This window comes from Pteropus medius, unplaced genomic scaffold (assembly GCF_902729225.1).
Source record: "Pteropus medius unplaced genomic scaffold, Ma_sr-lr_union100, whole genome shotgun sequence".
NCBI lineage: Eukaryota > Metazoa > Chordata > Mammalia > Chiroptera > Pteropodidae > Pteropus > Pteropus medius.
Window position 1 is genome coordinate 19,557,889 of NW_024352784.1, and position 21,796 is coordinate 19,579,684.

The 21,796-nt window shown below is 52.2% G+C and overlaps 1 protein-coding gene across 1 annotated transcript in view; it reads right to left on the bottom strand.

Annotated features, from left to right (window-relative positions):
• BCR (BCR activator of RhoGEF and GTPase) overlaps window positions 1–21,796 on the bottom strand; it is a 113,697-nt gene that overhangs the window by 46,691 nt on the left and 45,210 nt on the right. The window contains exon 2 of the mRNA XM_039847729.1: window positions 5,588–5,769. Coding sequence (XP_039703663.1) covers window positions 5,588–5,769 — 182 coding nt within the window. The remainder of the gene's footprint in view (window positions 1–5,587; window positions 5,770–21,796) is intronic.

The window sequence follows — 21,796 nt, forward strand, 5'->3', positions numbered from 1 at the left end:
AGCTGGAAGCAGCTTCCACCTGCCCCAGGGGAACTTGGTTCCCTGGGCTCAGCGCCTTTGTCCCGTGAGCCTGCTCTTCTGATTCTGTTGGCAGGGACCCACTTACTGGTGTGCTAAGGTAAGGTCCCCAACTCCTGTCAACACCCCTACTAAATGTTGGGTGAAGCTCTACTGCCTCTTCCTCCAAATGACAGAGCTGACATGTCACTGGATGCTGATGTAGGGGGGCAGAGTCCACGCAGCTGGAAAACCACATTCCAGTCCTGGCTGTGATAACGTCATGGGCTGCAGTGTGTCCCCCAAGGCCTCAGAGAATGGCTGCATTTGGAGGTAAGGTCTTTAAAGAAGTAATTAGAAGTAATTAAGTTAAAATGAAGTCCTTAGGGTGGGCTCTAATCCAATACAACCCGTGTCCTTATAAGAAGAGGAGATGAATAGTCAAAGGTATGAACTTCCAGTTATAAAATAAATAAGCCCTGGGGATGTGATGTACGACATGGTGACTATAGTTAACAATATTGTACTATATATTTGAAAGTTGGTAAGAGAGATCTTAAAAGTCTGCATCGCAAGATGAAAAATTTGTAACTACGTGAGGTGACAGATGTTAACTAGACACTGCAAAGATCACTTTGTAATATGAACATATATCGAATCATTATGTTACACACCTGAAATTAATGTTATATGTCAATACCTCAATATTTTTTTTAAAAAAGAGGAAGTTAGGATGCTGACACACACAAGGGGAAGATGCAGGAGAAAGAGATCCCTCTCCAAGCCAGGGAGAGAGGCCTCAGGAGAAATCGACCTGATCTTGGACTTCCAGCCTCCAGAACCATGAGGAATAAATCTCTGTTATTTAATCCCGATGATGCTAAAGGCAACGAAAACTGCTGTGTGACTGCCTGGCCATTCCCCTGCTTGCTCCGTGACCCTGGACAGGCAAATTTTGGTGTTGGAGGTTGGCAGGGCCCCTCTGTAGTCCCAGGGAGGCAGCAGGTGAAGAGGGGTCCTACGTTCATTGAAAGTGACATAATAGCCTGCCCGTTCCACCACCAGGTTTTCGAGCCCACGGGGGAGCGTGAGGCAACCCCGCTGTGGCAGCCCTGTGGTGTGGAACTGGAGCACTGCCCCCTCAGTCACGCGCTTTCCCAAACCTCTCAGGGATCCCTGACAGGGGCAGCCTCCTGGCCTTCAGCATCCCTGACATCTGGGGCTGGAGGATTCTCTGTTGGGTACTGAGGGGCCTCACAGGGTGTTGAGCAGCATTTCTGGGCTCTACCTACCACATGCCAGTAGCAACCCTTTCCCACCCTGGGTTGTGATAGCTACAAATGTCTGCAGATGTTGCCACACATCCCCTGGGGCCCCAAATGCCCCCAGGTGAGAAATGCTGGTTTCCAAGAAAAACTGGACTAAGACTACCTTGTGCCTCATGATGTCACCACAGAGTCTGGAATCAGGACCAGCAGTGTGGCTCCTCTGTGCCCCCAATCCTCAGGTCCCTTTCTACTTTCCTGGCCCAATAGAGGACAGCACTTCATGGTATAGATGGCGGCCCAGCAGAAAGTGCCCAGGGCCAGGAGTCGGGGGACAGGGCCTCAGAGCAAGCCTGCCTAACGAGCCCCTTTTGCCCTGCGCGTAAACTGGGGAAAAGAGACTCAATCCCTGTGTCCTACCGACTTTTGCTTTCTGTGTCCCTAGGCTTATATCACATCCACACTGCCCACTGGGAATATCTGAAGAGCCATCCTGGACCACCACTTTGCTCTGGGAATCTTCTAAGTGTGCACGCACACACACATGTGCTTGTAACGGGGCCAGCCATCAAGATCTTGGCTGACAGCCACTTCAAGAAAAGTTCACCACACACGGCAGCCTCCCTAGGCACACTGGGCGGTGGCTCTACAGGTAGAGCCTCCAAGACACGCTGTGCCTGATGGTGAAAGTCCTTGTGTCAGCACAGTGTCTGGAACACGTAAGTGCTTGATGAAGATTCACTGAGCTAACAAATCAACGAGTGGATCTAGAACATGCTAGGCCCAGTCTGGGCCCCATCCTTCTGGAACTCTCATCTGTGAGACAAGTGGGTCCCAGGATCCAGGACTGTCAGTGCAGCCTGCTGCACGTGGTGCACAGCCGGGCAGGGTGGGGGGACCCTGATGCCTCCTCCCATCCCAGCCCGTCAGTCAAGGCCACAGTGAATGGGGCAGAGCCTGGGGGAAGCAGCTCTCAGCTGCCCCTGCACGTGCCGGAAGAGGTGAAGGTGCAGGCAGCAGCAGCCACACACCCAGCCCTGTGTGTCCTGAAGAACAATCCTGCTACTGTGAATGTGGGGAGAGGGGGCCGAGGGGAGCCGTGAAGGCCCCACCCAGCATGAGAGGCTTATGCTCATTGGGTGGGTGGCAGCACTGTGCCTCATTTCCACCCACACAGTTTGGAAAGCTGAGAGGAAAAAGCACAGCGGGATGGTGCAGAGGCCAGCTCTCCCCGTTCTGAAGGGCGCGGCCAGCTTCGGGAACATCGGGCCCGGAGACTGTGCTGGGCTAGGGAGGAGACAGGGGACACAGGCACCTCTCCTTAGACTGAGACGCTTCTCCTTAATCCTCAAACGGTGCTGGTGGTGTCAGACAGGCATGGCCCGGACACCGGCCAACTCCATCTCACAGAAGAGAGGGTTAGGAGAGAGAGCACAACTGATGAGCACAGAGGGCAGGGCCAGGACCTGGGCGATTTACAACCTGCCCCCTGCACACGTGCCAGTTCTGGAAAGGGCATGTGAATCCAGTCAGGGCCATGAGGGCAGGAACACCTCGGTGGGAGGAAGCCAGAGGAAAAGGGCAACTAAGAAAGGAAGCGGCAAGCCTAAAAGGAAGGCCTCCTGCTGCTGCCTGGGAGGGGACGGGGGGCAGAGATAAGGGAGGGAGCCAGCAACACAAATCTTGATGCTAGAAGAGCAGATAAAAATGAACTGGGCATGATGACAGGTAGGAAGAGCTGAGCGAGGGACCCCGGTGACCAGAACTGCCATCTATCAGACAGATGCCAGGCCCACAAGGAGAGCCGAGGGCCAGAGCCAGAACAGAGCTGCAGGCATGTGAGCAGCAGTGAAAGCCTGAGGAGCACCTCTCACCCTCAACCCCAACCTCGGCGGCGAGGGTGATCAGGGTGCAAAAGCCCAGCCACGAGGAGCAGGCTGCTCCCAGGTATGAGTTTGTAGCCAACACAGCTGCTGGACAAAGGAGCTTCTCTTCCTCTTTGGACAGGAGCTGTGTTTTCATTAAGAGCAGGGCTGGACATTGTCCTGGAGCCCAGCCAGCAGAGGGCAGGGGCTGGGGGGCTCCCATAGCCCCAGTCCTTCAAAGAGAGGCCTAAACATACAGGGCAGGAGGGACGACTCCTGGGCTGACCACCTGATAAACCAACTCAGTGGGCTCTGGGAGAGAAGGGAACAAGCGGGGCTGGCACCAAATACCTCGTTTCCCCAACTTTGCAGAGAAGACAGGTGTGGGCAACAATGTCCCTATTTAATTCAGGGCTCCAGAGAGAAGTGACATGGCAGAGCTAAGCCATAGGGACACAGGCAACATTTATCTGTCCACACCTGGTACAGAGACTCACCAGGGCCCCCGAAAGGTCAAAGCGCTGACAAGCGAATCATGAAAGTGAATGAACTTGTGGTTGCTCAGATAAAAGCACAAACTGGAGTTATAGTTTCTGTTCCACAGACACTGACCAGATACACTGAGTATGGAGATGGCCAGCAGCTAAATTATAAAGCAGGCCTGTTGGTCTTCAAAAGTGACTACTGAGCAGGGGTGATCAATTGAATATGTGCGTTTACTTTTGGTTTCCTTCTGAAAACAAAACAGAAAAAACTACAAAAAACCCCAAAGCATCTGTGAGCCCTGCCAGCCACCTGCTGAGTCAGCGCAAGGTAACGGCCACCTATGCAGAGAAGCAGCAGTTGTACCCAAGCCCACGTGCTTTCTGGGCCACATGCCCATGGGCCCGTCCAGCTCCACCACTGGCTGAGAGGTTCCTGGATATGAGCACGTGTGGGCTGGGGTCGCATCTGCCCCTCCTTGCTGAGCCCAAGTCTCTGGGCCTCCCCCTTGCCATTACCCCAGGGACAGGGCCTAGTAGGTCACTGTTGCAAAGTTACACACATGGCACAAAGCGTGGAGCCTGGTGGGGCAGGGGCTGCTGCTCTACGAAGTCGGCTCCCTTCTCTAAGCCTCGATGTGCCCCCGATAAATGAGCGGGTGGGATGCTTGAGGATCCAGGAACGAATGACCATGCTGACCTGGCAGCTGGCGGTGATGCCCGGACCCTCATCCCTTTCCCTGACACTGCTAAAGAAAGGTCACTCAATGGCTGGCAGCTCTGGCTCCAGCCTCCCGGGAGTGTCTACAACACCGCCTTGCTTTCTTTGGTTCCGCGGTGCCGGCTTCACCCTCCCAGGGGAGAGGGGCGGTAGTCATGGAAACAGCCTTCACAGAACCTGCTCTTCCCAGTGTCTCTAAGTCAGTATAGACAAGGATCTGAAAGCAAAAGTCTGGGGGTGGGTGGCCAAGGGTTCAGGGCCTGGGGCATAGGGAGGGCAGATCGGTCTCCTCAAGGGGCCTGAAGGTAGAGATCAGTCTCCTCAAGGGGCCAGGTAAAGGCAGCCCTCGGGGACAATGAATGGACAGGGAGGACCCATTCCAAATTCAGGACTCCCCCTACTTACGCAGGGCCCTAAGGACCCCTGAATATACCAAACCACGCTCCCAAAGCAGGAAGAAAAAAATGCACCAAAAAGGCAGGGTAGTTGAAAGTGTCAAGTGAGGAATGGGGAAGGCTTCAACTCTGGTAGCTGTGTGGCCTTGAGCAAGTTACTCCATCTCTATGAACCTCAGTTTCCTAATCTGTAAAACAGTGAAACTGGACTTTGGATAAGAAGCCGCATGGGGCAGGTGTGTGTTACACACTGGCTTCTCCTCTCATCCTCGTGTTTCAAAACGAGGAGCCTGCCCAACACCGAGTTCTTTAGAAATGACGAAAGCATAGGTAAGAAGCAGTCTTGCAGCTTCGTAGAGGTGCCAGCCAAGAGAAGCAACTGCAGCGAAAAGACTCTCACCATGTGACCGCAGGGCCTCAGGTCTACACAGTAAAGTGGAAGTGCCAGCAGGATTGTTAATGAAAGACCCTGGTCAAATGGATGGAGTCACTATCAGCACCTGCTTAGGTAAGAGGGAGCAAGTGCACTGTGTGGAGTGCAGGGACGGGAGTCTAGACGTCACCCCTGCTTGGAACCACAGCTCAGGTCCTCAGCTCGAGCTGCCTGCCTCCTCCACGCTCGGCTGACAGCGTCCATGATCTCCCTAGTCGACATATCCAGCAGGCGGTCCCCCATGCCCCAGACGAAGGGATAAGGAAGGAGTTTTAGTGACCAGACATCCAACCTTGGATGCTCCATCGGCTCTTGCTACTTGCCTCTGAGCGAGTGGCTGTGCTTTAGGAAGCCTCTGTGACAAGGACAGCTGGCCTGGAGCTGGGCCCAAGCCCCATCTCACACCGGGCCTACTGCCCTGGGACTCACTGCTTTTGTAGGCTCCAGCGCTCCCGAGGCCATTGCGTCACGGCTGCCCCTGCCCTTGCTGCCGAGGTGGGGCGAGGAGGAGGGAGAGTCATCGATGTAGGGCAGCCCATCCTGGTGTCGGCGCTGCTCCTCGGTCCGGTCTGTGGCACTGCCGTAACCAGGTGGTGTTCCAAATGACGTATCTGTGAGCACAGAGGAGCAGCCTGGTTAGAGACAGGCAGCGGGGCTGGAGGGCTGTCTGCCTGGGAGTGTCCACACCTATCTGTCCCAGCAGGTACCCAGCTGACACCATCTATCATCAGCAGGTGTCAAACAGGGACCGCGGGTACGGTGACCTCACCTTCACAACCAACTGGCCCAAGACCCCAGGGTGAGGAGGGGAGACAACAGTGGCCTACTACCCACACAAAACAATACCGGGCTTTCGAATGCTATCTGGGACACGTCTGCTTTTGTCCCGGGAGTGGGGCCTCAGACATTACTGAAAGATGGACTCCAAATGCTAGTGTCTTGCTTCTTGCTGTCAAGGACAGTCCTGGCACACCTGTCCGTGGGGATGTGATGGGGCAAGGAGCACAGGCTAGCACACTGGCCCTAGGTGCAAGCTGTGGCCGCCACGAGCAGCGTCCCACGTTGGCCAGTCTAAGCTGCACCCCCCTCCCCTCCCTCGTTCTGTCTCTCAGCTGACTCATAGTCCACCTCCCAGTTGGTCTGGCAAAATCCTAGACCACCTTTACCCCAACTGGAGTGTGCCTGTGTGAATAGGGAGTGGCTTAACTGACAACAGGCTCCCTGCTGTTGGGGACTATCTAGTTATGAAGGGTAACACCTCCCCCCAAAGGCCCCTGAAGACAGTCATCTTCCTCCTAGGCTAAATCATAAAGCCACACCCATTGGCCTTTAAGTGGCTCTGTTCCCAGACCCCTCACCAAGACATCACCTGCGAGGCCCAGCCTGCTCCAGACCTCAGGTGAGGGATACTTTTCGACTCCTTCTAAAGGGCACTTTCCCAGCCCATGAGCTTCACCGACTGGGTAACGTCAATCGGGTTGTCTCTTTTATTGCCCAAACGTTACCACTGCAAATGGCCTCTGCAGCGTTCATTCACCGGTTTACAACTTCAGGGGCTCAGGCTCTGGGGGCTGGTGGCAGCCAGACCACCCAGGCCAAGTGGGCACAGGGGTGCCCATGGACTTCTGGAGCTGGCCCAACAATCCCAGAGGGGGACTGTTTTCAGTTCTTTCCACGTGGACAGCCGGGAGGAGCTGTGGCTGGAGTGACCCGGCGCCCGTGGACGGCCCAAGGCCCAGCTTCCTCGCATACCTCTGCTTCTCCCAGGTTCTTTGCCTCCGTGTCCCGGCTGGTTGCACACCCTCTAACAGGTGTCCTTAGCCCTAGCTACACACCAGCATCACCTGGGGAGCTTCGAAAACGTAACAAAGCCGGGCCCAACATGACCAACTGAATCAGATGCTCGGGGTGGCCTGGGCGTTGATGGCTGTAAAGGCTTCCCTGGGGATTCCAGCAGGCAGCCAGGGCTGAGACCGCTGTACTACCCCACCCAACCCAGCGTCTGGCACTGTGTTGGTTACCATGTCGACCCACCCGTGTCCCCTGTGTCTGCAGACACCGACTGCAAAGGCCAGGCTAGGTTTGCGTGCGTGCGTGCATGCGTGCGTGCATGCATGTGTGTGTCTACAGAAGGGTCCCAGCAAAGGCTAGTTTTGAGCTGAAAGTTGCAGACAGGATGGGGGAACCCGAGAGCTGGGTAGCCTCAATAAGCTGTGCAGAGTGCCCTGGTCTCCTTAACCCACAGGCCACTTAGGCGGCCCCGGGTAGTGAGACATGGCATCAACACCCAGCCCACTGGCCTGTGGGTGTTATATTGTCCTTGCAGGACAGTCATAGGCCAGGACCAAGTTCTGCCTCATCCTCTCAGGATTTTGCAAAGGTACTCAACTAGCTCTCACCCAGCATCCCTGAGGACAACTGAGGAGAGTTCTAATATATTAAAAAAACACAAAACCCTGTTAATGCAGAACCCTAACCCTGCAACCAACCCCACAAAATGGGTCTGACTTCAGCTTCTACTTCCTTTTGGGGAATCAGAGATTTTTTTTTTTTGATAATGAACACAGAAGCCTCCTTGTCCACCCAACATCTAGGATATGAACCCTATGTCACAGGAGTCTCTATTGGAAACCTGCCCACCAAAGGCAGCCCAGTCGGAAGGCCTCAGTTGTCAGGTAGGGCCATCCTCACAGCGAGCCTGAACGGTCTCCCTCGGCCATGAGGTCTTTGCTCTACCTGTCCTCCAGGTGGGGCAGGTGGGCCAGCGCTGAGAGCTGTGGTGGGACTTTCTCAGAAGAGAGGCTCTGGTCCCAACCTGACAGCTGCAGATCACTTACGCAGTCCATGTCTCAGTTTTCCTAACTTTAAAACCAGAAGCATGAACTAAGTAATCGACAGAGGCCCACTCAGCTCTAAAATGTCACTGTCACTCTTTAGTGAGGCCGGCTATGCCCTACTTACCTCCCGACTCAACCTCCTCACGGCTCCCTTACTCTGCTGCCCACACTTCAGAATTATCAACATCCACTCGTTCTCTCAAAGCACCTATAAACTGTCTTTTTTTTTAAATAACAATATTTTTTATACTCAACATTTTCTTCATTGCCTTTACCTGGGCGCTACCACCTGATTTCCAGGCCAGTGACTACACAGAGTTCACATCCAAGATCAAATCAACACTGAGTGACTCTCCAGGAAGAACTTCAGGGTCACACTTGGGGCCCCAGGGCTTACTCCAGAGGAGCCACACGATTTCATATTTGGGAAACAACCTGCTGGCTTAGTGACATCCAGGGGAAAGAACCGAGTGCCCAGGGGAGGGTTTGTCAGCCAGTGTCAAGTGCGCCATCAACTGATGCAGACACTTCGCCTCCCCCAGGGGAGACTGAGAGACCAGGCTTTGCAGTCAGGCTCCACGGGGTAATTATGAGGATCCGGTTAACTAAAAACCCAGGCATTTTACCACTGGACACGCATCTCCCCAAACCAACGTCTAAGTAACTGATGCTTTTAAGTCTGGGATCCGGATGGCCAGTCACCCCTGCTGCAATTTACCCGAGGGCTTCGGCCCACCATCCCAGCCAACACGGGGTCAGTACTCTTCATTTCGCTGATTCCCCAGCCTGTTCCAATGCAAATGTGATGGGGGTTAGGGAGCAAAGCCCTCTACGTCCTTATCCCCAGCACGCAGGGACCTGCCTTCCTCTCACAGTGCGATTTTTCACACCTGAGGTCCCCCTCCTCTTGAGCATAAGATGTGTTCCCTGGGGATTTTGAAAGCCGCTGTCTCCCAAGAACTAGAGCAAAGTGAGAGAGAGGCTTGCTCTCCCCTCCTCTACCAGGAACAACCAGATGGAAAAGCTCGATGGGCCTTGACACCTCGGGCAGGACTGGGACCTGGTGGCTACAGCAGCAGGCACTTCCTGAACTCTATCCAAAGCTGAAACCAAACATTGAAGAGCAGAGGGCATGGGCCCGGGATCCTGTGGCTACAAGAGGTTCAGGGAGATGAGGGAAGATCAACTGAACAGCTATCCAGCCGGGGAGGGGGAGAACGAGGCTGATCCTGGCCCAGAGCTCCGCGGACAGCGGCTGGCTTAGTGTGGAAAAGGGATGTGCACAGCGAAATCAAACCTCCCCCTCTCCAGGCAAGTTGGCTTAGCAGCCCCAATCCCAGCACTCAGCAAATCTATTTTCTGATGCAAGAAAAAAAGTGCAAAAAAAAAAAAAAGGCAAAACAACAACAACAAAAACAGGCAGGAGGAAAAGTCCCAGGGCTGAGGGGCCCCCCCAGTCAGTGTACAGGTCACATCCCCTTCTTAAACCCCAAGGATAATAACTGGTTTTTTAAAAATATCCTTCAAAAATTTAAACAGAATTATCATATGATCCAGCAATTCCACTTCCGGATACATACTCAAAAGAAATGAAAGCAGAGACTGGAAGAGATAATTGTACACCCACGTTCGCAGCAGCGTTATTCACAAAAGGCAAACGGTGGAAGCAATACAAATATCCACTGACGTATTATAAATGCATAAACAGAATGAAGTATGGACATAAAGTGGAACGTTACCCAGCCTTACAAAAAGAAGAAAATTCTGACTCATGCTACACACAAGTGAACCTTGAGGACATTATGCTAAGTAAAACAGGCCAGTCACAAAAATATAGTCACATTTAGTCACATTTACCATATGATTCCACCTACATGAGGTACCTAGAGCAGTCAAATTCATAAAGACAAAAAGTGGAATGGTGGGTGCCCAGGGACAGGGGAGGAGGAATGGTGAGCTGTTGTTTAACCCATTTCTCATTTAAAAAAAAAAAAGTGCAGCTTGCTGCCACCATTAATTTAATTTGACGTAAATGTGCTCTTTGAGGCTGAAGCAAATCTGACTGGTTTTCAATGTGAAAATAAAATATAAAAACTATTCTTGAGGTTATTTCTAAACAGAACTTGTCTCTAATCCTAATGTAACAGAAAAGCACACATAAATCAGATTCATCAAATGAGTCTTCCACTAACGACTGTTTGAGAGCGACGTCAACATCATGCGTAGGAATGCTCCATTTTCTAGGATTTGACATTTTCAGCGATCGAGAATTACTGTATTTTGTGAATGGAAACAGAATGCTATACACAGAATGATGTCATTTGTTTCCAAAGACCATTAATACACTTGAGCGATGTGAAAATAATAATAAAAGCGAGATATTTCGTGGCAAACTTTGGGGGTAAGGTTAGGACTGTAATTTGTGAGTTATCTTGGGGTAAACGCTGTGGACACAAGTGCTGCCGGCGAGTATTCTCAGGGCAAATGGGAAATGGGTTAATGGGGACAGAGTTTCAGTTTGGGAAGATGAAAAAGCTCTGGAGGTCGATGGTGGTGACGGTTGCACGACAACGTGAATATACTTAATGCCATGGAACTGTACACTTAAAAATGGTTTAAATGGTTCATTTTATGTTATGTATCCCTAAGGTCCCTCCCAGCCAGTGGCAATGTTGGGGTGGCTGTGCTGGGGTAGGGCATGAGGGGGCTTCCTTTTATTACCAGCAGCCCCCCTACAACCGCATCTGAAATAAGCATAGAACAAGCACAGAATCAAAACTTTCAAGCACTGCGCTCCTTGAGCTGATGAGACTGGACAGGGTGATAGGGTGGCTAGTCCTCCACTTATATGTATTTGTTTAATAATGAAGACAATAAAGGAAAGTTTTGTATGTGCTCTGTCAATGCTGCCTCACAGGAGTCCCGGGCATCACACTCCTGGACCACGCAACTCCTGGCACAGCCACTGTTTCCAGCAGCCACACGCCTGGTTCTTGGTTCTGAGCCATCCCTCAGCTCTTCAAGAGATGACATATCCCCGTTTTTGGGGCCATTTTCCTGCCCACCTGAATTTTCCTAATCCGAGCTGGATGAGAATCCTGCCAGCTGATTTTCTGAGGCCAGAGGAGAATCTGGCCCATCACGACTCACACGTAGTACCTACACAGGACCCCCTCAGTGATAACAGCATAGCATGTGCTTGTAGCCTCTAGCCACTGTCCTCTCTGCTCTCAGAGAGCCAGACCACATCTGTCTTGAAAACACCAGCTGCCTTCAGACTAGCCTCAGTCCCTTTAGCCTCTCGAAAGCCTGTCCGTCTCCAAGCCTTAATTCGAACAGCTCCAATAACTTCGACACTCTCCTCCCCATGTTCACTTCTGCCAGTCGAGGAGCATGCATCTCTCTCTGAGGTCTCTGCCAGGCCCTGCTGGGGCCCCTGCTGCGGGGGCTCCCGGGAAATGTGTGCAGAACCAAACTTGGACCGCTGGCTACAGACCTCCTGGGAACGGCCAAGCAGGGAGGCCCTCCTGAACCCAACGTACATGGACAGTCTCCAGGTCCTGCTTCCAGATGCCTCACTGCAGCCAGAGGTGTAGGGCTCCAGGATCCTAGTTCCTGTCACACACTCTGGCTCATGCACCCCAGGGTGAGAGCCTAAAGCAAGCCCTTGGGAGGAGCGAAGATTATGTTCTTAGCCCTCCCTACCCAGAACAGATGGAAACAGCTGGAAAGCGCCAGAAGAGTCATTCTCTGATAAACACCCACTGCACTAGGATCCAGAGAAAAATGGAAGAATACCAGGAAAGCAGGTGGGCGAGGCAGAGACTCCATCATGCAGAAAGGCCATGGGCAGAGTGGTCTCCTACCCCTGTTTACACTGTCAGCAAATGGCTGGGCCATATTTATTTATAAAAGTAAAAGCGGATCAAACACCATCTTCCTTCCAGTGGCTGGGCCAGCTGCTGCAGAAAGGTGTCTGCAGAGGGGGACGTGAAGCCCCTACCCAATCATACTGCAGAAGTCCTCCTTTCTCCAGCTCTTGCCCTCCTCCCTTGGCCCTGCATCGTCCCCTGAGTCGTAGGTAAGCAGCGTGGACACAGTGGTGTGGCAGTGCTGGTTACTATAACAAACTGTAGCTCACATCCTTGGGGGTTCTTGCCAGGTAAGCGTCACGCCTCCGGGAGAGGCTCTGAAAACTGCAGCTGGGATGGAGAGGTCCAGCTGTCACCAGTGGGCCCACAAGTTCCATGGAGCCTGTGCTCATCTGCAGCCTCAAGCCCTCCTCCCACTGCCCTGCAAGCTGAGAGCAAACTCTATCCATGGGTCCTGGGGCTCAGTATCTGAGGGCTGGCTCCTTCATTATGCAGCAGAACCCCATGCGTGTACAGTCAGGGAATATCTACAGTGCTTCAGGGAAGTAAGTTTCCCAAACAGTAGAAAAGCCTCAAATCATTAACGTATATACCCCCATGAAAATGCTCACTGTCCTTGGCTGGGTACGTCCTCTAGGCTAGGCTTAGCGCTGACCACCCACACATGTCATTTCCTTGAATCCAGCCCACTACCTTAGTGGGCAGGAACTTCTAGATACCCATTTTCTGGATAAGGAAACCGAGTCTCTGAGAGAGGAACAGGTAGAGCCTTGACTACATCCAGGTTCACCTGTTTGACCTGCTTCTTCAGTCACTTTCCAAACACATTTCAAAGAAAAGACATCTCTAAAAGGTCGAGCTGATAGTATGACCCAGCAATTCCCGTCCTAGGTATATAACTAAAAGTAAAAACAAATGTGTAAACCAGAATTTGTATCAGAAGGTTCAAGCAGTGTTATTCACAATAGCCAGAAGGTAAAACAACTCAAATGTCCATCAACTAATTGTGGCATATCTATACAATGGAAGAGTCAGCTTCAAAAGGAAGTGAAGTATGGAGACATGTTACAACATGGATAAAGCCCCAAAAACATTATGTTAAGAAGACAGTCTCAAAAGACCTGATTCTATAAAATGTCCACAACAGGCACATCCATAGAGACAGAAAGCAGATACTAAATGTGCATGGGGATTCCTTTTGGATGAAAGTATTTTGAAACTAAATAGAGGTGGCCAATTGCACAACATTGCGAATATACTATATGCCCCTGAACTGTTCACTTTAAAATGTTTAGTTTTATGTTTTATGCAATTTCACCTCAAAAAAAGAAAGAAAGAAAGAAAAAAAGAAAAAAAAAAAGACCTGTCCTGTTTTTCTCTCTTAAACAGGGAACCCAGAACATAATCCAGCTGTTTCCTGAAGACCAAGAACATTATTCTGGATAGACGTCAGACCACCTGGCACCATGACCCTGGGCCACCTGCGAGCAGTGAGAGGCTGCTGTCCTTTCTGAGTTATCTGGTTGGTTTGGGTGGGTTTTTTTGCTTTCTTCTCCACCGTCAGGCTGGCAGCTATTTCTTTTTGCATCTATACCAAGTAGGGCAAAATTCTTTATAAATGAAACATCCCCCATTCAGTTAGCCGCTGCATTCTGGCAAGAGACCTGTCATTAGAGCCCTTGGTTCTGTGGGAGGAGGGGCACAGAGAGCACACCAGAATCCTGGGACCTTTCCACCCTCATGCTGTCACCCCAACAATGACATCACCAGGCCAGCATGGAAAGCCCCAGCTGCCCAGGCAGGGGATGGTCACAGTCCAGACCAGCACTTGCCACAGAGAAGGCCCCAAGGCTAGTAAAATCCTCCAGATAGACCGGATAATACCAGTCGGGAAGGGCCCGAGCCTCCCCTGCTCATGGCCTGTGGCAAGCTCTCTTGGAGGAGACATGCCAACTGATACAGCAGCTCTTATGGCTCATCCTGCTCAGGGTTTGCGTTCCAAGCTGGCTGGAGACTAAATCACCAGGTCAACTTTGCTAGTGACTTTTATCACTAATGAGTGAGTGTCCCCATTGTGGGCAGACAAGGAATGCCAATCAGCATCTAGAGCATTGTTAAAGGACCTTCTATTGTCTCCAAGGACCCACTTGTGCTTAAGGCTCTTAGATCCTCGAGGAGGGAAAAGATTTAAGCTTGGGGCCTGGGGCTGGAACCAGCTGCTGCCAGGGCAGGGCAGGCAGAGGCTGGAACATCAGCTGGAAGAGCCGCAGCCCTCAGCCACGTGATGATGTAATTATTCTTCTTCAGAACCACCTTGACTCTGCAACAGTAGGGTTCAGAAAAATTTCTTGAGGCAGTTTGGTTCCACACAATCAAACTAATGTATTTATTCAGCACCTAATATTCAGCCAAGATGTACAACACCCATGATTCATGCCAGGCACTGTGCTGGGTACATGATAGCAAGGACCACAGACCCAGCCAATGCCCCTGTCCCTGGAAGATGGCAGAATCCTACAAGTCACATGACATGTGCATTATAGCAAGTCCACTGACAAGAGGCAGCTGGACCTTGAGGCAAGGCATCAGGGGCCACCTCCCTGAGGAAGTGACTACAGAGCCAAGACCTAACAGAGGACAGAGAGGCAGACGTTGGCGCCCCTAGATCACAAAGGTAGGAAGGGTCACTGTAGTTGCTTCAACGATGGCCCCAAAAAGATATGTCCACATCTTAACTCTCGGAAGCTATGAGTGAGACCTAACTTGGAAAAAGGGTCTCTGCAGATATAATTAAGAACCTTAAGATAAGATCACTCTGGATTATCCGATGGACCCTAAAACCAATGACAAGTGTCCTTGTGAGAGAGGAGAAGGCCATGTGAAGATGGAGGCACAGATTAGAATGATGTGGCCACAAGGCAAGGAATGCACAGGGCCACCAGGAGCTGGAAGCAGAAAGGAAGGACCCTCCCCTAGAGCCTCCAGAGAGTATAACCCTGCTTTCACCTTGATTTTGGACTTCAGCCTCCAAAACTGTGAGAGAACACGTATTATTGTTTTAATCTACCGAATTTGTGGTCACTTGTTAAGGCAGCCACAGGAAACGAACACAGATGCAGCCCGTGACCTGGAAGTGGTGCTGTGGAGTCCGAGAAGAGACAGCCCAGGCTGGGAGGGGGCCAGAAGAGTTTCTGGAGGCAAGGTTTGTGTGAGATAGAAGAACAGATGAGCGATCAACCAGTGAAGGGGCAGCAGAGACGCCCCACCAGGGAGGTACGGAGTAACATGTTAACTCGGCTGAGAGGTCTCCTGAGGCTCGCATATTCAGAAAGGCTGGGAAAGGCCACATGCTGGGAACAAGATGAGAAAGGTGGGAAGGAGTACTTTCATGGAGAGCCCTAGGCGGCAGGCCAAGGACTCAGGCCTTGATTTAGAAGGTATTGGGGGCCATGAAAATCTGAAACAAAAGAGGGGCCCCAGGGGACACAGGATCAGGTGACACCGGGGCTGAGGCTTCCGTGATGGTCACTCCAGGTAAATGAAGTAGAGGGTCTAGCATCAGTGGGAAGGAACGCCATGACATCGAACACACAATGAACAGGGCCAGGTGAGGGGACACAGATGGAGGGAGGAGGAAGAGCAAAGGGAATGCTGAGTTTCCAGCACCAACCTGGCAGCAGGGAACTGGCCAAAGAGTCGGTGGGAAAAGGGTGGGAGGGGCAAGGCAGTGAAGGTAGGCAGTGCCCCTCAAGAGAGGATGGTCTGGGAGAGGCATGAGAAGCGAGGGCGGAAAGCCATCAGTGGAGTTCCTCAGTGACGGTAAAGGCACAGGACCTAGGCTGCGTGTCCTCCCCTTCCACTTCATCTCCACTAGGAAGAGGAAATAGGAGGGTAAGAGAGAAAAGATGATGGTGTTATGGAAAGGCTTGCCCAGCTGTTGGGCATCATATTGAGCATGCGCCAGGGCCCAGCCGCGAGCAAGCACTCAATGGGTGAGCCTGGGAGGGCAGGAAGGACACTTGTCCCTCCTGAAGGAAGCCAGGGAGGGCTGGAAAGGAGGGGCGTGCACTCCCGTATTCACAGCGTCATTCACAGAGGCTGAAACGTGGGAGCAATCCAAGTGTCCACTGGTGGATGCATGAATAAACAAAACGTGGTATGCACATAAAATGGAATATTACTCAGCCTTAACAAAGAAGGAAGTTTTGCAAGACACAACAACATGGATGAACCTTGAGGACATTATGCCATGTGAAATAAGTAAGCCAGTCACAGATAAATACTACACGATTTCATTTATACGAATGTATTAGTTGCTAGGGCTGCTGTAAAAAAAATACCATAGACTGAGTGGCTCAAACAATGAAAATTGATCTTTTTCGCAGTTCTGGAAGCTGGGCGTCTGAGATCAGGGTGCCAGTGTGGTAGGGTTCTAGCGAGAGCTCTCCTCCTGGCTTACAGAGGGATGCATGCTTGCTGTGTGCTCGTATGGCCTTGCCTTGGTGCATGTCTGTGGAAAGAGAGAGCAAGCTCTCTACTGTCTTATAAGGACACTAACCCCATCATGGGGACCCCACTCATGACCTCATGTGAACCTAATAATCTCCCAAAGGCGGTGTCTACAAATACCGCACTGGGAGTTAGGGCTTCAACCTGTGAACTTAGGGGAGGCGGAGGGTGGGAGGGGACACAAACATTCAATCCATGACACACACGGTACCTAGAACAGGCAAATTCATAGAGAGTGACAGTAGAATGGTGGCTGCTAGGGACTCGGGGAGGGGAAGATGGAGAGTTATTTAATAGGTAGAGTTTCAGTTTTTACAAGATGAAAAAGGTCTGGAGATGAATGATGGTGAAGGTTGCACAATGTAAATGTGCTTAATGCCACTGAACTGTACACTTAAAAATGGTTAAGATGGTAAATTTTATGGTGTGTGCATTTTACCACAATTTGAAAAAAACTAATGATCAGCCAGGTTTGGAAATTAAATTTAAAAAAGAAACAAGAGCGGTGTTATGGGTTGAATTGTGCGTGTCTGTCCCCTGCACCCTCCATTCATATGTGGATCCTAACCCCCAGGACCTTGGAATGTGACTTTATTTGGAGACAGGGTCTTTACCAAGTTAAAATGAGGTCATTCGGTTGGGTTGTATCCTTATGAAAAAGGGACATTTGGAGACAGACTGGCACAGAGGGAGAATACCATGTGAACATAGAGACGGCCATCCACAAGCCAAGGACAGGGACCCAGGACTCACAGTCCTGAGAATGAACCACGTCTGCCGACATCTCGACGCTGGGCTTCTGGCCTCCAGAAATGTGAGACGGTAATGTCCATCATTTGAGCTCCCCAGTTTGTGGTTGTTACGCAGCCCTAGCAAACTAACGCATGCAGTAATTGTGGAGATCAGATACCAGCGCTGAGGAGTCACCTCCCACCCAAGTGAACCGTCAATGATTCACCTGCTCATAGAAATAGGGCTCCAGCCAGTCGGCTACAGCTGCCTGAGGGCTGTCCGTGCGCAGCTGCACGCCCACAGAACCTCCACATTCCGGACTCAGATGGCAGGGAGGGAAGTAAAGGGCAGCCCCGAGCCCCGTGCAGTCCGAGGGCAACGGGTTGGCCCCAGCCTTCGCTCCCCACAGCTGCCCAACATGTCCGTGCCCTCCTGGGCTCTCCTTTACAGCTCTTGCTTAGAAGCTAAGTTATAACAGATTTGCCCCAGACCCTCTTACTCAAGAATGAACCAGAACCACTTGATATCTTGTGACTGAGAAACCAAATCACATTCTGAATCCCCTGCACAATACAATCAGCTGTCTGCCCCTCCAGCAAGGACAGAGCGGGAAGAGCGAGGGGCTCTCTCCTGAATTCAAATTCTTCCTCCCCAACCACCTGGCCTGAGAAGGGGCTCACTTCGCCCCCTTCGTCCTGCTCTGAAAGGGGGCTTATGTGCACATAAGGAAACAGAAGGTACTAAAGTGACAAGCTTGCAGCACCTAGAAGTCAGAGACCGACTCTGAGGATAGACTGATGACATGCCTGTTATGGGCTGAATGTCTGGGCCCCACCCCCAATTCATATGTGGAAGCCTTAACCTCCGACGCGATGGTAGTGGAGGAGGGGCCTTTGGGAGGTGATTAGATGAGGTCATGAGTGTGGGGCCCCCGTAATGGGATTAGTGTCCTTATGAGAAGAGACGCCAGAGTTCGTTCTTTCTCTGTCTCTGTCTGTCTCTGTCTGTCTCTCTTCTCTCTCTCTCTCTCTCTGCTATGTGAGGACACAGAAAGAAAGCAGGTGTCTGCAAGCTCAAAAGAAGATCCTCACCAGGAACCAATCACGCTGCCATCCTTATCTCAGACTTCCTGCCTCCAGAACTGTGAGAAATAAATGTCTGTCGTTTAAGCCCCAAGTCTGTGGTGTCTTGTTAGGGCAGCCCCACTCCATCCTGGGTTGATTTCAAGGCCTGGGTCCTTTCTGCTGGGGGAATGCATGAGGAGACGGGCCAGCGGTGAGTCCGTCTCCCCAATGGGAGAGGGAATCACCTCTCGCCTGTATTCCTGCCCTGGAGGGGCATAGCACTGGCTCAGTCCTGGGGGATAATCTGTAAATTTCACTCCCACCCTAGTCCTGGGAGGTTCCCTGGCTTCTAGATGCAGAGGGAAAGCACCCAGGATGTCAGCCTGAGTTGGGGGGCTCTGAGACCCCCTAGGGGACAACACACAGCAACAGCAATAGGTACTGGCCAGGAGCACTGCCTCGAATGCTCAAGCCTCCACAAGGGAGCCATCAGTCTCTCCTTTTAGAGATGAAATTTGAAGGCTTAGATGTGGAAGTAACATGCCCTGGGCTCCACAGCTGGCAAGCTCAGTTGCAAGTGGGGATCTACCTAGCAGGTCTGCCAAGCCATGGTCACCTCCTAGGGCCCCAGAGGGTTCAGCCACACCCTAAACTGGATTCCCAACATCAAGCATTCTTGGGGTGAGCTAGGGCAGGAGGATGGTATTTTATATTCTGCATCAGAATTTGAGATGTACCAGATGTGAGCAGATGTTAAAAGCCGAGGAACAGACCAGGAGGCAGCGGGGTTTCAAAGTCTAGGCCAAAATAGATTTTCTCCTGGAAAATCTCTGCTCATGAATCAGGTGGCCAGGAACATTTCCATCTTTGACTTATGTATTTTTTAAAGGAACTACAGTTCCTCTGTTCCCAGCCTCCCGCCGCCCAACCTTCAGGGCTTCAGGGCTTTCTACCACCCCCCAGAAAGAGAGACGACAAATGGGATTACCGAGCCCGCAGAGGCTTGTTTCATCTTGATGTTCCCACCAGTGAAACGGGGATAATGACACTCCACTCACATACCCTGAGGTGGTGACGGGCAGGCCACTGCCCCCCCGCCCCCGCCAGACGGAAGAAGCATCCAGAAGCACAAGTATCATTTACCATAATTATTGGAAGCGTTAGCTACTCGTGTGGTACAAACTGTGACTGTTATAGGTATTACGTTGCTCCTTTCCAGAAAACCCCATGATTTCTTCCTGCCTGACTTCTCCCCACTGGCTTTGCTCTCTACTTCCATGCCAGGCCGAAGGCTCCACTTGGGGAAACATTGTGGGGCTACTGGGGAGATTCTTCTTGGGGCTGGCAGCCACATGTCAGCAGAGCCTGTGGTACCTGTTGGGCTTCTGTGGGTCAGAGGTAACCCTGGCAAGGTGATCACATCCATCTGGCCCACCCCAAAGCCCACCAGGGCTCTGAATACTGGCCCCACTCCACCCATCTCAGAGTTTGAGAGCTGGCCCACCAGGAAGGCCAGGCCCTCCATCGTCCCCGACTTGAGGTGCTTCTACAGTTCTCTTCTGCAGCAAGAATCAGCAGGAACAGAGCTCTCCCCTCTTCCCTGGGGCCTCAGAGTCTGTGGGCCATAGGGTTTCTGCGGTGCACTGGGTCTCAAAAGCAGCTGAGGAAACAAGCTGGCGAGGATCTCAGTCCAGATGCAAGAGAGGACAGAGGACTTGCCTCAGCTCTTGACCTGAAACTTGAAACTGTCATGTGGGAATTACCACCTACAGCGATAATCCCAGTTGTCATCGCAGTGTGACAGCCTGGACCAGGCTCACTCCCAGGCCAACCAGGCTCCTCCCTGCCCCCCACCAACCCCGGGTCACAGCTGCTGCCAAATGCCCCCTCAGGGCTCCATCTCTGCCACCTGCCGGCCCAGCCAGGAGAGCAGGTCCTGATGAGGGTCTGGGGTATGCTGGATTCCAAAAGCCCCTTTTAGGAAAAGCGAGTCCTCCAGGGAGAGACTCAACCCATAGAGCAGCAGTGTAGACCACCACACTGTAGAAGGCCCTGGCCCTGCCAGGTGTAAACACAATAGGAAGAGGCCATGTATGCCCCTGGAGGAGACAAGGCATCTGAAAGGCTCTCAGAGGTATCCGACACCAGCTCTGAGCCTGGCACTTGTCCCAGAAATACCCCACGTGGTAGAATAACAGCTTGGCTCAACTGGTCATTATGCCCAGTACTTATCGTGGTGTGACAGCCTGTGAGGCCGGCACCTCACTTGGGTACTGTTAAAGGTACAGAATTTGAGCTCAGATTTCCTGGACAGGCCTGGAGAGAATGAGGCCATCCCTCTCCTCATGACCTGGAGGCCAGCTCACTGCCTGAGGTCACCATCCCAGCCTCCTTTACCTCTAGAGGAGGCATCACCATCCCCGATGCAGAGGAGAGCAGCAGAGACCCAGTGGGGTCACATGCCCAAGACAGATGTCCGGCACACAGCAGGCATGGAACAGGTGTCAGTCCCCTCTCGATCTTCGTGAAGGGAACCCGACCACTTACGCCCAGGGCTCTTCGCTCTGCCCATGTGGGATCCTCCCCATAATAAATGCTTTGTCTCCTTAAAGTCATTCTTGGCTGTGCAGGTGCGTGTTTCCCTGTTTCTCACCTGAAGTGCGCTCTGCGACTGGCCAGAGGATGGGCAAAGTCATTACAAAAGCTGGGGCAACCTAGCTGGACGCAGACCACCTCAAAGCCACCAGCTTTTCCCTAGGGGAGCATGAGAACCTGGAAGGCACTTGGGTGGCATGGCAGCATGCAGAAGGCTTCAGGGGTGGGTGACGAGCCAGGCCTCTAGCCACCAACCCCACCGGCTCTGGGAAGTCAGCCCGCACCGGCACAGGCCCCTGGCCTTGAAGGGAAGGTGCTCTGAGATGTCTCTCCCTAAAAAATCTGACACAAGTGCACACCCACATATTCCAAGTTTCCAAAAAGGCTCATGACTCACCAGTGACACAACAGACCCCTTCCTTTCGGCAGCCCCCATGATGCTTTAGAACTTGTAGGCCTGGACATTGATGTCCTCGGTGCTCTGTGGAGAAGTTCCCTCAACGGAAGAAGCACTGACCCTGGTTTATACCCAGTCCTCTTCCCAGAGGGCGGGGCGGTGGCGCCGCTGCTTCCAGGGAACTCAGAGCTGGGAGGAGACCATCGAAGTGAAATGGGAACTGGGTCTATTCTCAGGCCCACGTGGTTTTCACCCGCATTGCAGCTCAGAGATCAAGAGCATCAGGTACAACGTGCCACAGAGCCGTGAAAGGCAATGTTGACCTTCGCCATCCAGCCCCCTGAGCAGTGGTGAGATTGAGTCTACACACTCTGCTCCCCTGAACTCCCCCTGCTATTGTCACAGGCTTTGGGATGCCCTGGGTGCCTGGCCCCGAAGCATGTCCAGCACTCAGGCTCAGCCCTGGTCCCACTGCTCCCAGCTTACACACAGGCCCCATCGCGGCTCACGCCCACCACCCTGGCCTCCTTCTCCCTTTGCAGGTTCAGCTCCCGCAGTCCCCCTCCCACTCCCTATAGCCGGACCAGACTGGGCCCCCTTGATGCTCCATTCTGGGCCTTGAGTCACACACC